At 37.6% G+C, this 23,586-nt stretch overlaps 2 protein-coding genes and 1 long non-coding RNA gene across 3 annotated transcripts in view; 1 reads left to right on the forward strand and 2 right to left on the reverse strand.

The window, feature by feature from the left end:
- Positions 1-1,841: 1,841 nt before the first annotated feature.
- Positions 1,842-8,302, reverse strand: LOC108900215 (glycerol-3-phosphate dehydrogenase [NAD(+)], cytoplasmic). The gene is made up of 8 exons (XM_018701165.2): positions 8,135-8,302; positions 6,608-6,785; positions 6,187-6,327; positions 5,875-6,013; positions 5,225-5,337; positions 3,425-3,661; positions 2,986-3,092; positions 1,842-2,877 (listed from the first exon to the last, which is right to left on the reverse strand). Exons 1-8 carry the CDS (start codon positions 8,176-8,178, stop codon positions 2,781-2,783), a joined length of 1,056 nt encoding a protein of 351 aa, XP_018556681.1. The 5' UTR covers positions 8,179-8,302; the 3' UTR covers positions 1,842-2,780.
- A 74-nt stretch (positions 8,303-8,376) lies between these two features.
- LOC127142574 (uncharacterized) lies at positions 8,377-17,644 on the forward strand. The gene is made up of 3 exons (XR_007813432.1): positions 8,377-8,580; positions 17,167-17,369; positions 17,518-17,644. It is a non-coding gene; the product is annotated as an uncharacterized LOC127142574 (long non-coding RNA).
- The window catches only part of LOC108900214 (acid-sensing ion channel 1), a 50,257-nt gene continuing 38,006 nt past the window's right edge, over positions 11,336-23,586 (reverse strand). Inside the window, exons 4-11 of the mRNA XM_018701164.2 lie at positions 17,496-17,646; positions 17,151-17,278; positions 16,233-16,383; positions 16,040-16,096; positions 15,734-15,887; positions 15,332-15,423; positions 15,144-15,223; positions 11,336-14,736 (exon numbers count right to left, since the gene is read on the reverse strand). Of these exons, the coding sequence (XP_018556680.1) occupies positions 14,623-14,736; positions 15,144-15,223; positions 15,332-15,423; positions 15,734-15,887; positions 16,040-16,096; positions 16,233-16,383; positions 17,151-17,278; positions 17,496-17,646 (927 nt within the window). The 3' untranslated portion in view covers positions 11,336-14,622. The remainder of the gene's footprint in view (positions 14,737-15,143; positions 15,224-15,331; positions 15,424-15,733; positions 15,888-16,039; positions 16,097-16,232; positions 16,384-17,150; positions 17,279-17,495; positions 17,647-23,586) is intronic.

Below are 23,586 nucleotides of genomic sequence, written 5' to 3' on the forward strand. Positions count from 1 at the left end.
TGTGTTTCATGTTCTGTGGCACTGGTGGTTCTACACTTTGGGAATATTTAGATTTACTTTCTTGCCCAGAGTTAATGAGAAGATTGATCCCACTCTCTTGTCTGTGTGTGAAATATAAAGCTAGAGTTAGCATGTATCTTAGCTTAGCATAAAGACCTGAAACATGAGGAGACAGCTGATCTAGTTTAAAAAAATCTGCAACACCTCTGAAGCACAATACTACTTAACTATTCTATTACTACTCCATTACAACACTACTACTTTATATACTATTCTATTACTAAACTACTCTGATAGTTTACTAATAGAGTATCACATTACTGAAGTAATTTAAGTACTAAACTATTCTATTGGTAAAGTACTCAGTTATTTTAGTACTAGAGTATAAAATTACTTAAGTAACCTATTACTAAAATACTGTGTTACTTTAGTAATGGAGTATTCAATTACAAAGTAGTATTCAATTACTCAACTACTCAATTACAAAACTACTCAGTTACTTCAGTAATAGAGTATATGTTAATAAATTAATATTCAGTTACTAGAGTAATCTATTATAATAATACTTTGTTACTTTAGTAATGGAGTTGTCCAATTAATAAAGTAATCTTAATTACTCAAGTACTCTATTACAAAACTACTCTGTTACTTCAGTAATAGAGTATATGTTTATAAATGAATATTCAGTTACTAGAGTAATCTATTACAATATTACTTTGTTACTTTAGTAATGGAGTATCCAATTAATAAAGTAATCTTAATTACTCAAGTACTCTATTACAAAACTACTCTGTTACTTCAGTAATAGAGTATATGTTTATAAATGAATATTCAGTTACTAGAGTAATCTATTACAATACTACTTTGTTACTTTAGTAATGGAGTATCCAATTAATAAAGTAATCTTAAATTACTCAAGTACTCCATTACAAAACTACTCTGTTACTTCAGTAATAGAGTACATGTTTATAAATGAATATTCAGTTACTAGAGTAATCTATTACAATATTACTTTGTTACTTTAGTAATGGAGTATCCAATTAATAAAGTAATCTTAATTACTCAAGTACTCTATTACAAAACTACTCTGTTACTTCAGTAATAGAGTATATGTTTATAAATGAATATTCAGTTACTAGAGTAATCTATTACAATATTACTTTGTTACCTTAGTAATGGAGTATCCAATTAATAAAGTAATCTTAATTACTCAAGTACTCTATTACAAAACTACTCTGTTACTTCAGTAATAGAGTATATGTTTATAAATGAATATTCAGTTACTAGAGTAATCTATTACAATATTACTTTGTTACTTTAGTAATGGAGTATCCAATTAATAAAGTAATCTTAATTACTCAAGTACTCTATTACAAAACTACTCTGTTACTTCAGTAATAGAGTATATGTTTATAAATGAATATTCAGTTACTAGAGTAATCTATTACAATACTACTCTGTTACTTTGGTAATAGAGTATCAAGTTACTATAATATTCAATTTTGACACCACAAAACTACTGCATTAGTTTAGTAAGAGTATCCAATTACCAAACTATTATTCAGTTACTTCGGTAATCTATCTCTAAACTACTCTGTTATTTAAGTAATTGAGTATCCAGTTACTAAATTATTCTGCACTTACTGAAGTAATCTACTCCATTACTAACTATTCTGTTCAATAAAAAATGTTAAAAACATTGCGTTATAATTGTCAGCATCAATTTGATTTACTGTTTAAAAACAGAACGTTCTGAAAGGTGCTGTGGTGCTGCAGAGTTAAAATAACGAAGATAAATATCTTTTTAATGTGAGTGAGTGAAAAATTATTCCAGCAACGACTTGAGAGAATTCATTTATTCACAGACAAATGTTGACATTATTTCTGACACACATTAAATGCAACTGAGTGAAAACAAATGGCAAAGTGGAAGGACGTTAAATCTTTGGTTTGACCAAAAAACAAACAAACAAAAAAGAGACAATGGCCAGGATTTAGCAACAGTGCAATCTAAGGCACTTGCATCTTTATGTTAAAAACAATTGTGCGATCGACAGTATGTTAATAATACAGTACAGGAAAGGAAAGACCACGGTGAATTAAGTAAGACACGAAGAATATACAAAGACATGATGAGGTATTACATCTATGACTAAATAAACTGTGGTGATGGACGTGGTATTCACTGGACGGCAACATAAATGTTAGATGAGCATGAATCCCTCTATAGAAGGCTGTCAATAGGTCTTTGCCCTGAGTGGTTGGCCCCGTGAAAATCTGAACACATGATGAAGCGCCACATCAACATTGTGCAAATATATTATGGCATTTAAGGGTGGTTGACAAAGACATGATTTACCCATCATGTTCTTTCTGTATTAGTGTTGGCTGTTGTCTAAAAACTGACACCATGTATTCTGATTTCCTGGCTGTAAAAAATATACATCTCAGGTGAACAAAAAGAGCTATTGGACCATCACACACACTTCCAACGAGCATCCTTCAAGTTTCAGTATATGTCAGGAAACGAAGGAAAGCACTAAAAGGATGTTAAAAACTGAACGTTAAGGACAAAGTGGTGGAACTACAGCTGAACACACACAAATGCTATGCAACCGTCCACTCACTGGCTGGAGACGTTTAGTTGCACAACAGCTGTGGAGTGACGGGTCATCCCCCGTTTATCTCTGACAGGGGACAGATGAAAAGTGGTAATGTTCTCCGTTTAGAAGGCACTTGGTCAGTTTGGTTTTTGTTTTTGTTTTTTTGTTTTTTTTTTTTTACATGTGCTCCGGATGGTTCTGCAAACAGCTTATGAACTCTGTGACTGGATGGCCCTGGTAGCAGATCTGATACACTGCATTGAACAGTGGGAACCTGGAGGAAAGGAGGAGGAGGTATTGTGTGAGTGCCAAAATTACACTGGACTGATGTCTTTTCTATCTGGTGCTCTGAGTCTGTGTTTTGTGTTGCCACTCAACTCACTTGTCAATTAGGTTTTTGTGCTTGAGGATGAGATAGACCTCAGCTGCTGTCGCTGGTCCCTGCAGCTTCTGACCATTTAGCATCTCTTTCTCCAGCTCCTCGATGGACTGAGCAAGAGAAGACATAAAAGAAGAGACAGGATACAAACTCTTGTTAAACAGAATATGGTGGACTATAAATTACCTTTGGTAATTTGTTTGTCTATTACATTTAATTAATTAAAGTATTTGTCTTAAGGGTTTTATCCTGTTATGATATAAAGGTTGAAGCTTTTATTTTGAAAGACTAACGCCAGTAGGAGGCAAAAATCACTTCAAAAAGTGAAGTATAAGGTGCAGCAAAGCCAAAATTAATGTCCCCATATGAAGACGCAGGGTCTCAGGAGGTTAAGGGTTGCAGGAGATGAAATCTACATTAAAAAAAAATTTAAAAAACTCACCTTCCCTGTCTTCACAAAAGCCTCAGCTACTTTGCGGTTGCGGCCGCCATAGCAGGTGGTGATGAGGTCAGCCACGCCGCAGCTCTCCAGGAAGGTTGCAGAGGACACGGGTCCAGCGGTGCAGAAAATGCGGGCGAAGGCAATCATCTCCATCAGGCCCAGTCTGATCACTGCTGCCTTGGTGTTGTCCCCAAAGCCCAGACCGTCACAGAAACCTGCCCCGACTGCAACAATGTTCTGAAGGACAGAGGAGGAGGAAAAACATGAGCAAAGATTGCAGATACAAGAGCTACAAGACACACACAGAGACTTTGGGCAAAGTGTCGATTACGTGGTTTGTTTCAAATCAATAAATGAACATGGGTGACACTAAATGAATTATTGAGCTTCCACATTCAATTTCAGTTTAGAGCATTAATCTTAGTGCTTCACATCAAGGCTTTTGGAGAATATCCTGATCTTACTTCAAGCTTGACTGAGGTGACAGTTGGTATAGGCAGTCTCCAGGTATGCTCTACACTTTTTCTTTTCTCCCTATCTACACCTAGTTTTATACGTATCCAAAAAAAATTTGACTTGACTTGACTTGAACTGTGTATATTAGTAAACTGGACAGATATTATTGAAGCACATAGAGGTAATTAATCAGTTAATTGAAAGAAAATTAATCAGAAACTAATTTTATGATCCATTAATCCAAAAATCCCAAACATTTGAGGGTTTCACGTTCTCAAATGGGAGAATCTGGGAGGTACTTTTCAGCTTTCTGACGTTTTATGGACCAAACGATTAATCAGGAAAACAATTTGCGGATTGATCGATAATGATAAAAGACAAAAAGAGACTAAGCCCCCAAACAGCACCATCCTTCTCACCAACCATTTGTCTGTTCACCAAGTTATTGCATAAGTTGAGTCAGGTTCATGAAGCATCTATGCAGAGTATCACTCAGTGGTGTGCTGCATTCAGCATGGGGCTGCAACTAACAATTACTGACTAATCAGTGGATTTCAAATGTCATTACAATCTCCAACAGCTCAAAGTGACATTCGAATAGCTTGTTTTGTTTGAAAGACAGTCCAACTTTAAAATATTCACTTTGCAATGACATGAAAACAGAGAAAAAACAGCAAATCCTCTTGTTTCAGAAGCTGGAATCAGAGTGTGTTTGGGAATTTTTGCTTAAGAAAATGATTGATCAATTATCAGAATTATTTCTGATTATTTGATCAGCTGATTGATTGATCCACACATGTTAAATTAAATCTGTAATGTGTAAATACTGGGCTGGCTAAATAGCAAACTTGACACCCTTCAAAACAGAAAAAAAAGAAATAGTGTGCCTTTAAATAATTTAGCACACGTGGTTTATGTTTTATTAAACATTTGGAGTTGGGCGTGTTTCCCTGAGGCAGATTTACTCAGTCAGTATCGTTGCTTAGAAGCAAAACTACATGTCAACTTCTGAGATGTGTCAGCACTCTTCTAAAAGGCAGCAAAACCCTGTGTTAAAACCAAAGAGTTTTACCTTCACAAGGATAAATTATACTTGTCAGGACTGCAGTGGTGGAATGTAACAAAGTACATTCAATTTGCTTAATGCACACAGACAGAGCTGCAGATAGTTTGTCGGCTGCCATGTTTTCTAGGTGGACACTTGTAGGAAACTAGCAAAGAGTCCATTTTCCCTCCACAGTGAACTTAAGCTCACAGCATGATTGGTTTTGGTATTTTAAAACAAACATGACAGAGAAATGCAACTTGTATAGAAATTCTAAACATTACAGGTTGAAAACTCACCTTCAGGGCTCCGCAGATTTCCACCACATCGTACTCCTCCACTACAGTAACTCGGAAGTTGTTGGTCTGCATGAGTTCCTTCAGGAGAGCACCGTGGTTTTTATTCTTACATCCTGGAAGCAGAAAAAAGAACCTGGTTATCTTTCAGCATCTCCACAAGACAACTTGTTTTGTTAGGAACATTCATTCAGATATGTATAGATTTACTCCAAAGCCTCTAACCAGTTACATTTGCCAGCTGTGATCCAATAAATACTAATCCTGTCAAAACAGGTTAGTGCTCTCCTTTTATACATGGATAGTAAATCCCATGAAACATGCTCTTTATGGAGTGCGTGCAAAGATGTGAAGAAAGCGAATGTCAAACTGAACCAGCCCACTCTGTCATTTACAGTACACAGCAGCTACAAAGCCGATTAAACCTGCAGGCCCATGCTGACGACGCAGAAAGCCTGAGAAAACAGAAATGCCTCGTGTTTCAAGGCTAAAACCTTCATATTGCAACTTTAAATCTTGATCCTAGTGCAACTTTGTCCCCATTAAACAATAATCCTTTTGTTCAAAACAACAATCCCGTGTTAAACAATAAAAAATTATGTCAAGAGAAGAAATAAAAAAATAAAACCATGCAACACAGTAATGAGACTTACCAATGGTTGTCTCACAAAACTTCTCATCAGCAACCTCATTGGCAATGTTAGCCCCCATCAGCACACTCATGGTGATACCGAGCTTCTCCTGGATCACGTCAGAGATGAGTTTAAGTCCATCAGGCCCCTCGTCTACACCCTGACGGAACAAAAACACAAACACAAGCAGCGTATTTACATTACGCCATACCAGGCTGGTATTTGGGTCAAAGATCACACTGTTCTGACTGGTTTACAGCTGCTTGCACCAGAGTCTGAAGTACAACATGAAATAGCAAAGGTAAAAAAAAGAAAATTATAGCAGAGTTAAACCTTGATGAGGGAAATCCCCAGGGCATCACTCTTTATCTTCCCCTTAATGGTGTCGCACACTTTCCCAACAAACTGGTGTGGGATCACAAACACCAAGATGTCTGCATCGCTGGAGGCCTCCACTAGGTCTGGGACGGCCAGCTGAGGGAAGGGGCAGAGGGAGGGTGAGGATGATGTTGTAAGAGATATTACATAATATGACAGTGGTTAAATTCACTATTAAATAAGATTAATATGAGGCTGTGATAGGAGAAAGCTACTTAAGGTGACAAGGACAAATGCAGGTAGAAAGCAAACATGTGTATAATGCAATGCAGCAGAGAATGTCCAAAACAAAAGAGGGGACCATAGAACATATGTGCACTATTACTGGCAGAATACTGAATTAGTGTTAAATGATGAGAAACCAACAGGTTCTTACCACATTTGCTGGTAGCTTGTGGCCAGGCAGGTACTTCACATTCTCGTGGTCAGTGTTGATTATTTCAGTCAGTTTGCGTCCGTTCACCGTCTCCTCAAACACCCACATTTTTACAGTGTTGTCGAATTTTGAATTCTGAGCAGCATTGGCACCCACTATCTTGGCAATGGCAGAACCCCTGCATTGTTAATAGTTAAATTGTTAGTATTTTGTTTATATGTTTTTTTTTATTAATCATGTTAAATTCACACTGCATTTCAATTTTGTGAAAACAGTAACGTGAGAAAAAAAAGATCCACTTATGATAAGCTGAGGTGATTTCGCCTTTTAAGTCTTTCATTTCACTGAGTGGTTACTATTACGTGTCTGCTGATGTGATCACCAGGTCATAAATTAATTCATGGCTCCTCTTGTGTTTTCTACTGCTCTTTGATCACTGACTGCTGTTTTCTGGGCAGGATGACCCTGCAGACTGCGTACATACACTCAGATAAGCTGATAAGTCAATTTTCTATGTGTCTGATCACAGTTAAACTGTTTATTCTTTTGCAAAGGGCTCTCTTGAAAAGGAGATCATGATCTCAAAGAGACTACCTGTTTAAATAAAGGATTAAGCACATAAGTAAATATGTATCTATCCACTCTCTATACTCTTTGTAAACAACACAGTGTCAACCTCCAATAAGAACTCTGGTTCTGTTAAATTAAACATAACTGTGAGACTTTTTCATAGTAATTCCAGCCAGCACATCAACTTGAAATAAAAACAATAACTTTAAATTTAACTTATTTCCAACATTTACTATAATCTTGAATTATGTGAATAAAAACAGACATTTTAACAAATAGGATATGTTCTCTTTAGCTGATAAACTAAAGCTATATGCCGACTTTCCTTGAGGACCTTAAAGGTTTCTTTAAGACTTAAAATAATGTTTTTCCTCTGAGGGATTTTGAAGTCGACTGGGTAACTTTAAAACTGTCCCACTGTTGAATGAAGTTTGGAATTTGGTCTCATGCAGAGAAAGCTCCCCCATCGAGAGCTGCTGTTGGCAACAATGTAAAGCTACTGCAGGTGGTCAGTGGGTTAATGGCTGTAAAATAACACTCACGTATTTCTACGGTAGAGGCGTTAATGAGAGTAAGCTAACGTGTTGTATATTTATTGCTGACACATTACGGCAACATGAACGCAAAAAACCCCAGTAAGCGTGACTGACATATGGCCAGTTTTCTGTGTGCTCAGCCAGTTTCTTAGCATGTGACTCTTATCGAGGCTAAAACCGGTTTCTGTTCTGGCTAATCACCCGATAATAGTAGCAAATCAAACTTCTCTATCATTACTGTGGGCTATGCGGCTAGTTAACGTTAGCTGGCTGTTTGCCCACTGATGCTAAGTTGGCTAGCAACGGTTCACCGGGTTGACAAGCAGTCTGAAAAACACACAGGCGGAAAGCTACTCCAAAGTTAGCCGTGTTTAAACACCGCCGTCAGCTCACAGTTCAACACATTAACACCCCAACTCACCAGTTTCCAGAGCCGACGATGCAGACTTTCCTCGGAGCTGCCATTGTGAAGAGGTAAACCGATGAGTGGAGATGAACCTGCACTGGTTGCCGCTGAGGACCTGCAGTGTGGTTATGCAACGCGCAAACCGGCCTGCAATCTGATTTTATTGGCCGGTCTGAGGGGAGACACGGGCCCGCCCCCGTCCGAGCAGAGGGCCAAGTGTGGTCACTCATTCATGGAGCTGGTACGAGGTCAGTAAGATCAAAGTAAATGGGACAAAAGTCAGTGAGTGAACCCTAGATACTTGATGTACTTTACGTTTTGTCCTGTAAACGCATTAGCTTCATAGTCTGAAAACGACAATCATGAGACAACGGACCCCTGGGTGCAGACACGTGAAGGGCCCCTCAATCCTCTTTACATAGGTGCAAGACACCAACAAAACTACTACAAACAATGCAGCAGTGAGTTAAATTGTTTTCCCCCTCTTTGCACTCATATTATCTCTTTTTGTTGTCATTTCTTTTCTCTTTGTGATCATAATGTCTCTCCTTATTTTTGTTTTTTCTCTCTTTGCTGTTATTTTGTGTCTAATTAGAGTCATTTTGTGTCTCTTTGGAGTCATTTTGTGTCTAAGTTGAGTCATTTTGTGTCTCTTTTGAGTCATTTTGTGCCTAAGTTGAGTCATTTTGTGTCTCTTTGAGTGGTGTACTCTATGTGTTATATGCTATACACACACTAGGATAGCTTATACCCACTTAAAAATACACAAGGATACCAGCCAACCACACCAGTCACACCTTGACCTTTCCTTCACTGTCTTTCCATTTATGTCTCTGGGATGTGCTGGCAGAGAAGGTTATTGCAACAAGGCTCCCAAGGTACAAACAACTTTGTAATTTCAATGAACAGTAAGACATTGCTAGATCCCAGGACCTATGAAAGAATAAAATAATCATAAATAATTAATGTACTGAAGTTTTTGCTTGTCCCCACAAACTTTAGTCCCCAAGATTACCAAGACATTCCATTTGAAAAAACATAAAGGCCACAGGGGAAAATGATTATTTACCCAATAACTTTTTGAAGAAGTTGTACTATTCAGTTGTGATGCTACTAAATACTTCTAGTCCATTACATGTCAGAGACAAATATTACCCTTTTAACTCTATTTCATTTATTTTGACAGCTATAGTTATACTCAGATTACATTTTTCATTACATTTTTAGAGAGATGGAGTTATCTAAGTGTCATTCTGAGTTAAAAAATGATCCAAATCTGGCAGTGTTTGTTCTTTCATCTGTTCCCTTGATGAAAGAAAAGATGATTTAGATCCAAATCTACATTTGCTCTCAGATCTGAGATCTGGATATAGACAGTCAAAAACTGACTGCAGCTTCTCTCATTCCTCTTTCCATCCTACAAGTAGAATCTAGATTTTTGCTGATTTAGTTTGAACAATTTTTCACTCATACAAGAACATTCAAAGAACAGAGATATACAGTAATGTCTGACATTATGAGGACTAATAATATTATGTAATATTACGTAATTTCCCCGAGGGAGTCATCCCAAAGGGATCAATAAAGTCTGTCTAAGTCTATTGTCCAGAGGGAGTACGTTTAAAGAAATAGAATAGGACACAAAAATGCTTCCTTGAGGAACACCGTAATCAGTATGTAATGTTTCTGACTCAAAATCACCTAAATGATCTGACAAAAAACAAACAAACAAACAAGAAACATTTTTCAAATAATAAGGATAAAGTAAATAAATAAAGTACAAATAAAGTCAGTCAAGCATCAGCAGTTTCTTGAATCTATTGATACCTCTCAGGATAGCACACCAGTTGACTGGAAACATCATATAATATGATGCATTTCCAAACATTAATAGCATATAAAATAATTAAAAGCTCCAGCTCAACCTGATACAATATTAAACAGCTACTTTTACATTGCTATACATTTTGTTGATGATGTTTCTGTACTACAACATTTTCATCAGGACTTTTACTTGTAATGGAGTATTACTATTATTTGGTGTTGCTACTATAACTTAAATAAAGGACCAGACTATGCCTTCCATCATAAAACACTATGTATTTGTGGACTCATGCCCTACACAAACCTTTCTGTTAAATGTCTTAAATGCGCTGCTTCCCCCCACAGTGCACTCACAGGATGTATGGTGTGTTTAATTTTCACTGTGCACAATATAGCCACTTAGCCAGCACATTAAAAGTCACAAGAGCAACCGCAGAGAGATCAGTGTGGGAGAAATTATTTGGTCAGAAGAACTCAAACAAAAGGGGACCTTGTTATGCAAGAGCTGGACAGCAAACAGAAGAGGGGACGTAGGAAGGAAGTAAACTACAGATTCAGCAGTTTGGTTTTTATGAGCAGGCAAAAACAGAAAATCCAGCACATTTTGCTGAAAAGTGTCCCACCACAAAATGCTGTGATAAGTTATTATTTTTTTAAATGCTGATTTTTTTTCACACATGCTTTTTGAGTTCAAAACTTCTTAATACCCCCAAAACAGCCATGTTTTTTTTTTTTTACTACCACATCTTTGCTTTAAATCAAACCTCAGCAACAGATTATTATTATATGGAAATTACATTAATTTTGTAGGTATTTGGTCCTAAATCAAAGTGTTGGACAAACTGAAATTTTGATCCAATAATGGCACTAAATGAATAGGAAACATTTAAATTATTACAGTTCATCCTAAACTGAACATGAATGTCTTTACAAAATTTAATGCCAATCCATCCCATGGTTGTTAAGACTCTTCCTTTAAAACCTTAAAACTACAAATGTCAACCTCATGGTGATGCTAGAGGGAATGTCAGCTGGCTCATCAGTCAGTATTTTTTATCCTGTGGGGATTATCAATGTCTGTACAAAATTCATCCTTGCAACTGATCCAAAAGTTGTTGAGATATTTCAGTCTGGACCAACGTTGTGGAGCAACTGACAGAGCCATCCCTAAAGAGCCATGCTGGCAGCACAGTTAAGTGATAGTGGTAAACAAGTGAAAATGTATGATAATGATATACAGTGGAAAAGAAAGCTCCAACTGTGGATTCATCACATTTGTATTTTGCATCAAAAGACGGCTCAGAGTGGAAACTGGCCTACAAAACTCTGGCTTTTGGTTACGAGTTGCCCCTTTATTCCATAACATAAGTTTAAATGAAGACACAAAACACCTTCAAGTGAATAAAAGCTGCGTAAAGTTAGCATTTAATCTTTCATATTACAACTGCTTCAAGTTCATTATTTATCTACACATCACCAGACTAAAACAGCGATCCTTTCATATCTGAAACAAAAATGGAAAATTGAAAATGGAGGCATAAATATAACAAAACTTGAAAGCATGGCAGAGGACTTGTTTTGAGATGCATGACCTCATGCAGTGGAGGCTGGCAAACAACAATCCTGCTGTTAATTTACTGATGGATACGATATAATTAGTCGTGACTGTATCAATACAAACAAAAAATAAGTAGCCTCATACTTGAATACTGTGTTTGATAAATACACTTTTGAGAAATAAACCATCTAGAATCATATGTACAGAAAAACTGAATTGAGACACACAGCTAGTCTATATTAAATAAATACAAGTACAACATTAGACAGATCAGACTATGCTAATACATTAAGCTTATTTTCCATAGTCATTGCAATATATACATTAAATTACAGCTCATGGTATGATTGTGCTTGATAATAACACTACACAGCTACACGCTATACAACTCCCATTTCCTGCTAAGAATAACATAGAGCTCAAAGTTAATGAAAGCAAGTAGATTAACTCCAAAAGAATATGTTAAGATGGTTTATTGACTGAACTGAATAGTGTTTTTGAATGAGGGCAGGAGTTCAAATTTTCCTTTATCGAGTTTCTGAATTTGGCACAGATATCAGGTAACATTGAAAACACACACACACACAAACAAACATGCTCACAAAATACGACCAAACATACAGACAGATGATAACACAAACTGCAGTCAGACGTGCAGATTATCTGTTCATCAATGGACCACATTTAAGACACCTACTGTACAGTGCTACATGCAAGTTAAAGCCCTAGATGATGGAAAAACACATTCATCATATTTGTTCTCATTAATTTTTATCTTGACATGTTAACACGCCCGGAGGTAAATTCCCTTAAATGTGATGAACAGCATCTAGGTACATGTAAAGATGTAAGACATTCCCATGAAGTCTGTTTTGTACTCTTGCCAGGAAACATTTCTTTATAATGCTTAATTTCTTCTGAGATTATTATACAGTATACAGTGATTGTCATTGACAGGGAATTTGAAGGCAAACTATAGAGTATGTAGCACCTGGTTGGTATGGATAAGAGCTTTTAAATATTTGTTCATAATCTGGTTTGAGTACATTAAATTGAATCAGTCTCTGGCATGGTAAAAAAACATCTGTTTTAGCTTTAGTCAGTTCAGTATTTTGGGAAATGAACTTCTAATAGAGAATTAGATGAGGAGATTGATTCGACTCTCATGTCTAAATATAAGGCTACAGCTAGTAGCAGCTAGCTTAGCTTTGCAGAGAGACTGGAAATGGGAAAACAAATTTGAGTGTGAGAACAAACAGAAATCACCAGTAGAACAGTTTTTTTCAGTGAGTTTTAGAGATGTTGCCAATTGGGTTTTGTTAAACAATTAAGAGCTGCTTTTCCCTGTTTCCTGTGTTTATGCTAAGCTAAGTTAGCTGCTGGCTGTGGCTACTGTCACTGAAATCTCTTTGGTGTGTTTCCCAAAATGTCAAACTATTATCAGTTCAATTCAATACATTCAGGGATCTCGGTGCTACAGCCTTACTTGCTGTGGGTTGACCAGTAGCTTTTGGAGACTAATGTCAGCCAATATTAGCAAACTTTAGTTAAATATTGCTGTATAAAGGACATTACTGAGTCACTTTTCTGGCTTAATAACCCTACTAATTGTGGTTCTGTTATTCTGCAATTGTGTCATGATTGTTCTCATAATTGTTCACAGCAAACATTTTTAACATATCATAGTAGGAAAAGCATAGGTTTAACTAATAACATTACCTGCTATTAGTGTTCTATTAGAGTAAGCCATGAAAGTGTGGCAGTGAGCCAGCATGAACAATAACATAAATAAATGGAATCAAGCCAACATTAATTTTATTATTTACACCTGAGCTTTTTCTACTATAACATGCCCATTACTGCTGCTCAGCAAATGTTGCGTAGGCTTGTTTTAATGATACTTTTTTTCAGCCTGTTGAATACATGAAAATTACCTTTTTGTTATCAATTTGCTTGACTTGCTAAATCTTCATGGCGCTGTCACCCTGCAAGATGAGGTAGTAGAGTATATTGGCAAAATGCACAGGGTTTAACAAGGGAAGACTTAAATGACTTAAATGTCTTAAATGACATGAATATAAAAATGGAAATCTGGCGAAAAAAAGAGAAGTATTTAAAATAATAGAAAGCGATGAAAACAAATGAGTTGCACTTGATTTTACAGGTCTTTTATTTTCTAATAATTTCTTGAAAGCTAGTTGGAGTTTGGTACTAATCACAGGAAAGGTAGAGGCAAAGATGTTAGACTGTTATGTTAGTTAGTCAAGTAGTTCATTATTGGCCTCTAGATTAATTTCAATGAACAAAATTGCTCCATTTAAATCCCAGTGAATATTCATTACTCACTTATTTACTATTGGAAACTTCATTCTTCATTTATGCTGACCTGCATGTTTGTCTGTAGACATATTTCACATTTTGCATGTTCAGCTCACCTGCTATCCTCTGAGTAATAACATTAAGACTATGCTAGCTTAGCATTTAAAAATAACTGGAAGTAAACCAAATGATCACTCCCTATTTGACCTCACCTTAGTGCCCTATTATGTGCTTATTTCCAGAAGACTTCTTAGGACATCATTTGGAAATAAACTAGAATATACGGACCTGTAAAATAAAGCCTCACGTTGAAAGATATTAGTGAAAAAAATATACAGTGCTGATATTTGACATTTTGAGAGTGAAAACAAATCCATCACATCAATTATTTTACAAAAAACTCCTTCAAATTGACAGATGACAAAACACCACTGCACAGCTGGGATTTCTAATGCTGTTTAACTGAACACATATGAACCTTTGTTTAGTTCATGCCCCCATTTACTGTATCTGTTACTATGTCTTTAAAAGCTGTTTACAGATGACCATGCAGTTATTCTAACGTTTTTGAATTCATCACAACATGTTGATCACTGGTTTCTGCTGTCCTGCTGTCTGTGTGGCTGTCTCCCCTACTTAAGCCACATGATTATATTCACCTCATTGCTCACAAACCTTCACCAGGCACAGTTCAGACACTTCCCCCGTTGCTCAAGATGTCTGCACCAGCAAACTGCAGTGAACAAAGTTCATGAAACCGTTCAGAGACAAGGGAGTGCCTCCTCCTCACGGCTTCAGAAGCCTAGTGAAAGTTACTGACGTGGCACTTGACATCATCTAAGCTCAGGACCGTTCCCTGGTCGTTATTGTTGTTGTGCTTCTTATCGGAGCAGCGACACAGCTTGTACTTTATCACCTAAGAGGATAACAGAGCAGGTTACCATGATTAACAACCTGCCTGTCTTGGCTCAACAAGGACTGGAGGTAAAGAAAGACAGCATGTATGAGTTTGTATCAAGAATTTTAGAAACACTGTGGACAAGTTTCCCAGATGCAGTTTGATCTCTATATTCACTTATTCAGTCTTCAATCATATTTTCTGTAAGTGTTATTTCCCAACATGAGGGTGTAAATGTTTTAAAGTTTTTGGCCTAACTCTAGTAAAATTTTCATATGTAAAATGTACTTTAACTCGCTCCAGGTTGTTAAAATTCCCAGAAAAATTAAAGATGATATGACCTCAGTGTCATCAGTGGTAGTTACAGCTCTGTACACGCAGCAGAATTATTCTTCAATCTAAACACTGTCTTGTAGAAATCTCACCTCATAAAGGTAGTCAAATAACTCCAGAATAGTGAGTATGCTTGCCCCAATAAAAAGTCCCATCTGACCACCGATATCACCTGGAATAAAAAATTTTAATGTTACAGAGAAATCAGAATCATCTACTATAAATCAATAAGACAACCCATCCACTGTATATAACAGATAATTAATCAATAAAACAGTACCTAAAAGTCCAGCCACTTCATAAGCCTTCTTCTGTTCAATAGTCTCATAGTTGAGCGCCTCAAAGAAGATGTCTAAAACCAGGATGTTCTCCCTGTGCGGACAAAATAAGTTCCCATTTTGGGTGACACTTTAAGTTCCCTTTATTTAACATTAATAAGCAGTACAGAAAATGTTTAAGAAATAAACACACTATGGTGTAGTTGTTTGCAGATATAAGGATAAGTCTTAATGTACAATACTAACTTTTTTATATTATTACAACTGTTTTTGACTATATTATAGTACGTAGATCTGAGTGTTAAAAAAAATATAACTGGGGGCCTGGGATCTCAACATCATGGAGTGAGTCTGGGATTACATAAAGAGACTGAAGACATTAAGGCAGTGTAGTTGATACTTACTTAATGTACTGCTCAGATTTGTTGTATTTCTTTGCAAGATATTTAGCAGAGGCCTTGCTGGGGATCTTGACAAAGGACAGCTCTTTGCTGTATCTGGTCATGTTGCACGGTGTCTCACAAACACAGAAATCATTGTCTCTCTCCACCAGGAAATCTAGAGGAAAGAAAACCAGAGCTCAACTTGACCTTTGGAGCAGAACAGCATGGCTGTGAAGATGTCATGGTGTGACGTGTGTGTGTGTGTGTCTGGTTTGAATCTGTTCCTCAAAGATCCAGAACCAGACATGGATGGAGACTTTGTCTTACCGAGAGCTGGGTCAGCACATTCTTTGTACAGCTCGGGGGTGCAGTACGGTGCATCGCCTGCAGCCAAAGCAACACGCACTCATATCAATGATTTTTTCCTGCATTCCTTCTTTTTGAAGCGCCTACAGTTATCTGTCTCTGCAGCATCATTGACGTAACTCTGACTCAACATACAGTAAGAGTGGTTTCCTACCAGGCATGTGCACCATGCGGCAGTTGCAGTTGTCCACCAGGTACCGTGTTTCACAGTCAATGCGACAGGCGGTGATGCTGTAACTGTCAAAGAAGTCTGAATCCATGGGCGTCACCTTACAGTCTCCCCAGGGTGGAGGAAGATATATCAGCTGCAACGACCACACATCATATATCATATTACTCATTATACAACAGCTATTGTTTTTCTACAGTATTAGCACACTTACAAATGTTTGTCTGTTATCCATTTAAAAATGAAAATGGCAAACTATAACACAACAATGAAGAAAACTAAATAAAGAACAAATCAGAAGCAGGATTTTAGTTAGAGAGGAATAAATCATGCAAATACTTAGACGGGTACATATTTTGCATTTTTGCTTGCAAAACTGGCTCAATATTGATTATCAATTTGTTTCAGCTCTAGTACAACACAGTTGTTGGCAAATATTGTGCAAAGAGGGATTATTACCAATATTTTGGAGGGGCACATTGGTTTGTTTGTTTGTTTTTAATTACAACTGAAGTCTGATCTAGAGTTGAACTATTCTGATTACTTATTAATCGTTAAACATTCTCCAGTTGCAGCTCCTCAAATCTGAGGACTTGCTTTTCATTGTTATGAATGATAATAAGCCGAATGTGCTTGGCTTTTTGAACAGTTGGTTGGACAAAATGGGCAATTTGATCACATCACAACATTTGGCAGACTAATCAATGGTGAAATTAACTGTTAGTTGCAGACCTGGCCACTTGTGTTTTTGACTGACTGACCCTGACTTTGTATAGATGTCTGGTAGTGATTACTTTGATGTGTATAACCAAAAACATTGGTGTACATAAGCACAAAAATAAGACCCAAATTGTAATAAAACAGAATTATCCTTTAATAAATACCACATGCAAAAGTTTGTACCCTTTGTTCTTGGCAGGAAACAAATGTCTGGAACCCGGGTGCCACTCCAAACCCAAGCTGGTCAATGAAGGACGGCTCGTCCTGACTGTGGATCTGAACTTTGACCCCAGCTTCAAATGATGTCTCATCTGCAGGAAAACAAAGTGTGTAACACACTGTGAAAAAAGGCATTTCTCTAGACACTTGAAGGAGGTTTCTGTCAGAGTTTCACACTCTGAGGTATTAACACCCACACACACCAGCACACAAACCAAGCTGACACTTGCCCACACACACTGTGTGTTAGAGTGTGACAGATCTTCAGATCTGCCAACCACTAAGTGGAGTAAATGATATTCCCCTCACCTGTTTCTCCCCACACTGGCAGGTACTCATCCTGCTGAATGTCCAGCATAAGCTCAAGTCCATTACCCATGCCTCCCTTGGTGGTGATGAGGGGAGTGCGTCCTTCACCGCCTGCATTAAAGGTGTAACACTTCCCATACCGAGTGAAGACCTGAGACACATGAGAGAGATTTAAAAAAAAATTTTTGCATGCACAGTGATGGAAGAAGAACGCATATTTCATTTAAGTAAAAGTGCTAAAAGCACAATATAAAAATACTCCATTACAAGCCAGTCCTGCACTTAAAATCTTGTAAGCAGCATTTTACTGTTGCAGGTGCTCGTGGTGGAGCTAATTTTAACTACTTTATATACAGTCCTATGGTTCACAACCTAGGGGTTGGGTTCCTCCAAACAATCACACGATAAACATGAGGGATCATGAGATGATTAATAAAAGAGGAAAGACACATTTGTTTTCTTGTTTCTTTGCTGTTTTAGTGAAGCCGTGGCTAATTTTTCCTCTTTGAGACTCAAATAGTTATGATACAATACAATAAATACAATATTTCCCTCTGAAATGCAGTGAAATATATAAGTGTAATATAAGTGTAAAATCGCATAAAATGGAAACGCTAGTAATTCTACAGTACATACCTCTGCAAAAATGCAAAAGGTTAAGAGCTTTCTCATCATGTTAGAGATCTTGACAATGAGTTTCCACTGGGGGTCAGTGTTTGTCTCAGTTTCTGATATGTGTGTGTGTGTGTGTGTGTGTGTGTAAATGTGTGTACATGACAGAAAGAGTAAAAGAGAAAAGGAGCATGTGTGACAGAAAGAAAAAGAGGAAAGACAAGTAGAGTGGAAGAGGAAAAAGAGAGAAGAGTGAAAGGAGGTATTCCCATGGGTTTATGAGTTACACAATCAACCTAGTGAGATGATGGATACTGGCAGACTGGTGATTTAACATTCCCTCGCATGCTCTTTATGGCACTTATAATGGGCCTGATGTTACCATGGAGACCAAGCATCCCAGCCAGGAAGAATGTAGCCTTAATTTTTAAGGAAAGCCAAGATGTTAGATTGAAGCTGTGCAAGATATCAGCAAAAGCCCATATGACATGTTTAAGCAGGCATGAGTGCATGATTGTAAATAGACTGAAATGTCAATGTCAATGTGGAGCTTTCTTTAGCAAAGAGTTAATCTTGCATTAGAGCGTTTAGTGTTGTATGAGTCGCATAACCCATGCAGAGAGAATGGGTGAGAGAGTGGGAGAGCAAGGAGCAATGGGGAGCAAGGATGCAAAGTGAAAGAGACAGACAGAGGAAGAGGGGGGGAGAGCGAGAGAGGGAGTTTAGCGGCTAACGCTTGGAGCAGGCTATTGTTCAGCGTTATGGCACAGAATGACATATCTATGATTAGAAAGAACAAACCAACCAAGTAATTGTTGAGAAAGAGTTTGGGTCCTGCCAAGGGCAGTTTAAACATTTCGGCCATCTATCATGCAAAGTCAGCAAGGGGCTGCTGGTTGCCGAGGCACACATCAATCTGAGCGGGAAAAAACACATTCTGCGCTATCAAGGAAGGCAAATGAAAGGCGCAGCAAGCCACAAATAATAGGAGGAATAATAGGGAAATGTTTCTTCGAGAAGTAATGTTTGTTACAAGTGAACAAGATGAAGAGTCTACAGCCCTGCCAGCAGTTCTGTGATGCTTTTTTAGGTGCCAGGGTACTTCATCAGAACTGTTTGTCAGGTGGTCGAATAGCTTCACAAACCACTTCCTCCCACACCTTACTGACGTCAGAATTATGAGGGTGAAACATTCACACCCACTCCCTGCCATGATTGATCAGCTGTCTGGAGGTGAGAAAGAAGACAGGATTTTAACTCTTTTTTTTCCCATTCTTGAATCAATAGTTTCTGTCTCTTTTCATGTGAATAACTGACAACAGCACTATGAATGTCTCCCAGGAGAGACTGAAAATGTGTTCTGGTAACCTACTAATTAAACAATTTCATGTCTCCCCACTATGTGGGCTTCCTCCCATGGTCCAAAGACATGCACATTAGGTTAAATGGTGACTCTTCTGTGATGGCCGGCTTTTTTCGGACACCAAGTCAGAGAAAAAATCCTACTTTCCCAGATGGTAACTGATATGATGTAAATGCAGCATAAACTCAGATGGTGAATATAGTTGTCCAAACATTAAACCTGCTGAACAACAGCATGTTAGCATTGTTAGTGTGAGCATGTTGCATTAGTGACATTAGCATTAACATAAAGTACATGAATGTAGCTTTAAGATTAAGTTAGTTTTGCATGTTTACATGCTAACATTTGCTATTTAGCACTAAACACAAAATACAGAATTGAATGTCAGTGGTTTTGCAGATTCATCATAAACCAAAATATTAAATTTTGACCTGATGCAAGATGAAAGGTTAAGATAGAGATATTTCATAGAATAAGTGAAAATGTTGACCTGCTGGTGGTGCTAGATGAAAAGTCAAGGAATCCCCAAAGTCAGTAGGCTTCATCCTCTGGGGACCATGAATGCCTTCACAAAATTTCAAAACATATCATATTTGTCACCATATTTCAGTCTGGACCAAAGTGGTGGATGGACCGACTTTGCCATCCCTTCAATCACACTAACATGGCTAAAAATCATCCAGTAAAGAAAACCTTGGTCAAACCACCCAGTCTTCCAATTCCTATCTAATCTAATGTCATCAACCCGCTGCAAGGTTCCTTCACTGCAGATTATTGATCACTGTATTATTGATGACTGTATGAACCCTGGAGACTAACTGAACACCTGTAAGAAAAAATCCAGTTGTCAGAAAGGCTCTGGCCTCTCTCCACAAATGAAAGCAGAAATGTGTCAGAACATGCACTAACTGTACCCCATGAATAAATCAGTCCTTACATAAACATTGTATGTATCATGTGTATGATGAAAGCATGATGTTCACCAGCATCTGATCGATACACAGATGTCAGGTGATGTCAGATGGCACTTGTTCTCTGCCTTTTGTTGAATAGTTGATGTTGTGATAGAGGTGATGAGAATAAGAAACATCAAACATGTATGACACACAAAGGCTGCACAGCATGCATACTGTGCCTGCTTGTTCTGCTTGTTATGATGATGAATAAATTATTGTGCACATATGAAAAAGGGTTTCCTGCAGCAGAAATCATATGGAACATGAAGACAAGTGTTAGAACAGTGACAGAGAAATACTGACTTCTGAAAATGAAACTTCAGTTTAACTGTGAAATGAGACACGTGTATATTTTTCACACTCTTTTGCCAATATTTAGAGGTACTTCAAAAAAAAAGAAAAAAGAAACAATCCTCCTTTTCCACAGAATTTAATACATTACTCACCAACTGCAGTTTACACAGGCTATAATCTTCAGAGCTCCGCGACCAATAAAGCTGTCACTCACACACAATTTCCTGTGTATTGAAAAGCACTCAACAGAGCGCCGCTGTAATTAATCATTATGCACATAGTTATGCATTTCTGTTTTTAGAGCAACATCAGATTTTTTCAAAGAATATCTAAATCACAAATCCATGCACTTTGCCATCCATTTACCGAGGTCTTAATACAGTCTTGCAATCTGTGAGCTGCTAAAAGATGTCTCAGCAGGGTAAGTTCAATCCATTAGTGCTCTGTTGTTTTATGGGGATGTTTTCAAAGACTTTAAGGCCGTCTCTGTAAATTGCAAACACTTTCACTGTTATTATGTTGTATGCTTAAACAGCTACCACTGGGAAAATGCCATTAAAATGCAACAGTGAGCAGACAGAAGCCCACAGTGACCAGCACTAAAATATATCCACATTTGTTGCATCCTGTCATGCACTTTGTATAATTTGAGTCTGTAATCCAACAAGGATTTCAGATGATCTGGAAAAACTGGAAAATTTCACACTTTACTGGGTACCTTCATATGTGAGTAAACTTTCTGAAAATAAATATAGGAATTAATATTAATAAGAGAATGGGAGTCTGCAGTCATGCTAGTGGGCCCGGTTCTGTGAGGCTGTACTCAGGCACCAAGCATCATGCTCACAATGACAATACTAAAATGCTGATGTTGAGCAGGTATAATATTTATCATGTTTACCACCTTAGCTTAGCGTGCCGGCATGCTTAGTTAAACAAAGTGCAATTCAAGCTGAACGTGTATTTTTAATGACATTTTGAATTAAGGGCTGTTACTGTATATAGGACCCTTATCCTGCTCCTCCTGATCAACCAACGTGGATAAAGGAGGTGTGGGTGGAGTTGAACAGTCCTCCACAGCTCTACATCTCACTATATTTTCTAAATCACACCCACTTTTGCATGTTATTACAAAATGACATGGCAATGCATCCACCAGTTTTTAAATTTCAGTCTGGATCAAAGTGGTGGACTGACACCACCCGTAAAGCCATGTCACAAGCATGACTGAAAACCCACCTGAGTAATTCTTCAGACAGCCTACAGTGTGTGGTAAAAGGAAAGCAAATCTAAAGGCCAATAAAGCCAGCATAGACTGATGTGTCCTGTGAAGGTGAGTGATTACAGTTTACACTCTTGGCGAAGGGTGATCTTGGAGTCTGATCACTCGTATTTTCAGCACAAAGGTTAAAATAATTTATGAACAAAAGCTTCAGAGCCAAATCATCCCCCTCCTCTGTTTGCTTCTGAATGAATAGCTGACTCACCACACTAATAACCAGTCTTGGGTGAAACAGAGATCCACTCAAAAGAGAAAATAAACTATAGGCAGGGGATTGAAAGCCAGAGGCATAGTGTGTGTGTGTGTGTGTGTGTGTGTGTGTAATAATGATGCCCAGAATGTGGACTCAGACCCTGAGTCACTGTTTGTCAAAATAAAGAAGTCAAGACGAGAGTAAGGTAGAGAAGAACCACAGGGCTCCTCAGGGAGTATGGATAACTAAAAGGCTTCATGCAGAAACTCTTTTTCTTAATTAGAGACAGAAGACCAAAGACCATCATCCACTGAAAAAACACCACTTTGGTCCAGACTGAAACTACAACGATTAGATGAATTGCAATGAAAGTTTGTGCAGATACTTAAGGTTCCCTGCAGACATTTGCTCTGGAGGTGGTACTAGTTTTAAAAGAAATATCTCGACTACGGGATGGATTTTCAAGAAATGTTGGTACACACATTTACAACCCCCTCAGGACAAATTCTAACTTTGGTGACCTTTTCTTCATCAGGTCATAATTGTGATTTATGGCCAAATGCACACAAACATAATGATATTCCCATAAGCCTCTGCTATATTTTGTGCAAATGTTAGCATGCTATGTCGTTGGACAACTCAAGATGGCAGCTGTCAGTTTTCTTGTGCTACTGCTTCTCACACTCACACTACTCTCACACTTAATGCAGATTCCATCCATCTAAATCAATAATCACTGACAATACAAGCAAAGCTAGAAACACTACAAACTTACAGAGTGTAAAAACACTGGATGATGGTTATACTGCAGTGGGACGGATTGAAAACAACGTGCTTGTTCAATGTAGCTCTGTATCTATTAAATTTCAGTGTTTAATTACCTTTAACAACAGACTTTGGCAGCATGTTTGTCCTTTTACTGCCAAGTCACATTTATCAGAGCTTTCAGAAAAATTTTACTTTCCCAGTCAACTTGGATGCGGACATGAACGTATTAACTTAAAGTGTCACTGCTCCTGCTCTCTGTGCTGGACTCTTAGATCTTGTTGATTTATTTTATGTTCTTAAAGTTTAAGGCTGGGAATTATTCTACATTTTTGTGATTGTTGACAAGCCCCATGAAAAACTAAGAATCAATCATCTATTAGTCTGTCCTCAAACATACTGGTTCCTCCTTAAGACCCATCTTCAGCAGGAAAACACTCACACAAATAAGTTTTTTTCCCCTTGGTTTGCTTTTTAAAGGCAGAATAATTAAGTTCTCTCTATTTATTAGTAAACTTTACTCAAGCAGGAATAAATAATGAATTTTCTTAAACCTGTTTTAAGTAATAAGCTACATTCGACCAGTATTCTGCAGAACTGTAAAGTGGTTGGACCATTGTTGTTTT

Source organism: Lates calcarifer, linkage group LG6 (assembly GCF_001640805.2).
Source record: "Lates calcarifer isolate ASB-BC8 linkage group LG6, TLL_Latcal_v3, whole genome shotgun sequence".
Classification (NCBI taxonomy): domain Eukaryota; kingdom Metazoa; phylum Chordata; class Actinopteri; family Centropomidae; genus Lates; species Lates calcarifer.

What these genes read in the sequence shown, in the direction of transcription:
- LOC108900215 (XM_018701165.2), bottom strand. Translation starts at nt 8,178, where the DNA reads ATGGCAGCTCCGAGGAAAGTCTGCATCGTCGGCTCTGGAAACTG. An exon ending in ATCGTCGGCTCTGGAAACTG is followed by an intron (nt 6,786 to 8,134) that starts GTGAGTTGGGGT and finishes TTAACAATGCAG; the next exon opens with GGGTTCTGCCATTGCCAAGA. An exon ending in ACAAGCTACCAGCAAATGTG is followed by an intron (nt 6,328 to 6,607) that starts GTAAGAACCTGT and finishes CCCTTCCCTCAG; the next exon opens with CTGGCCGTCCCAGACCTAGT.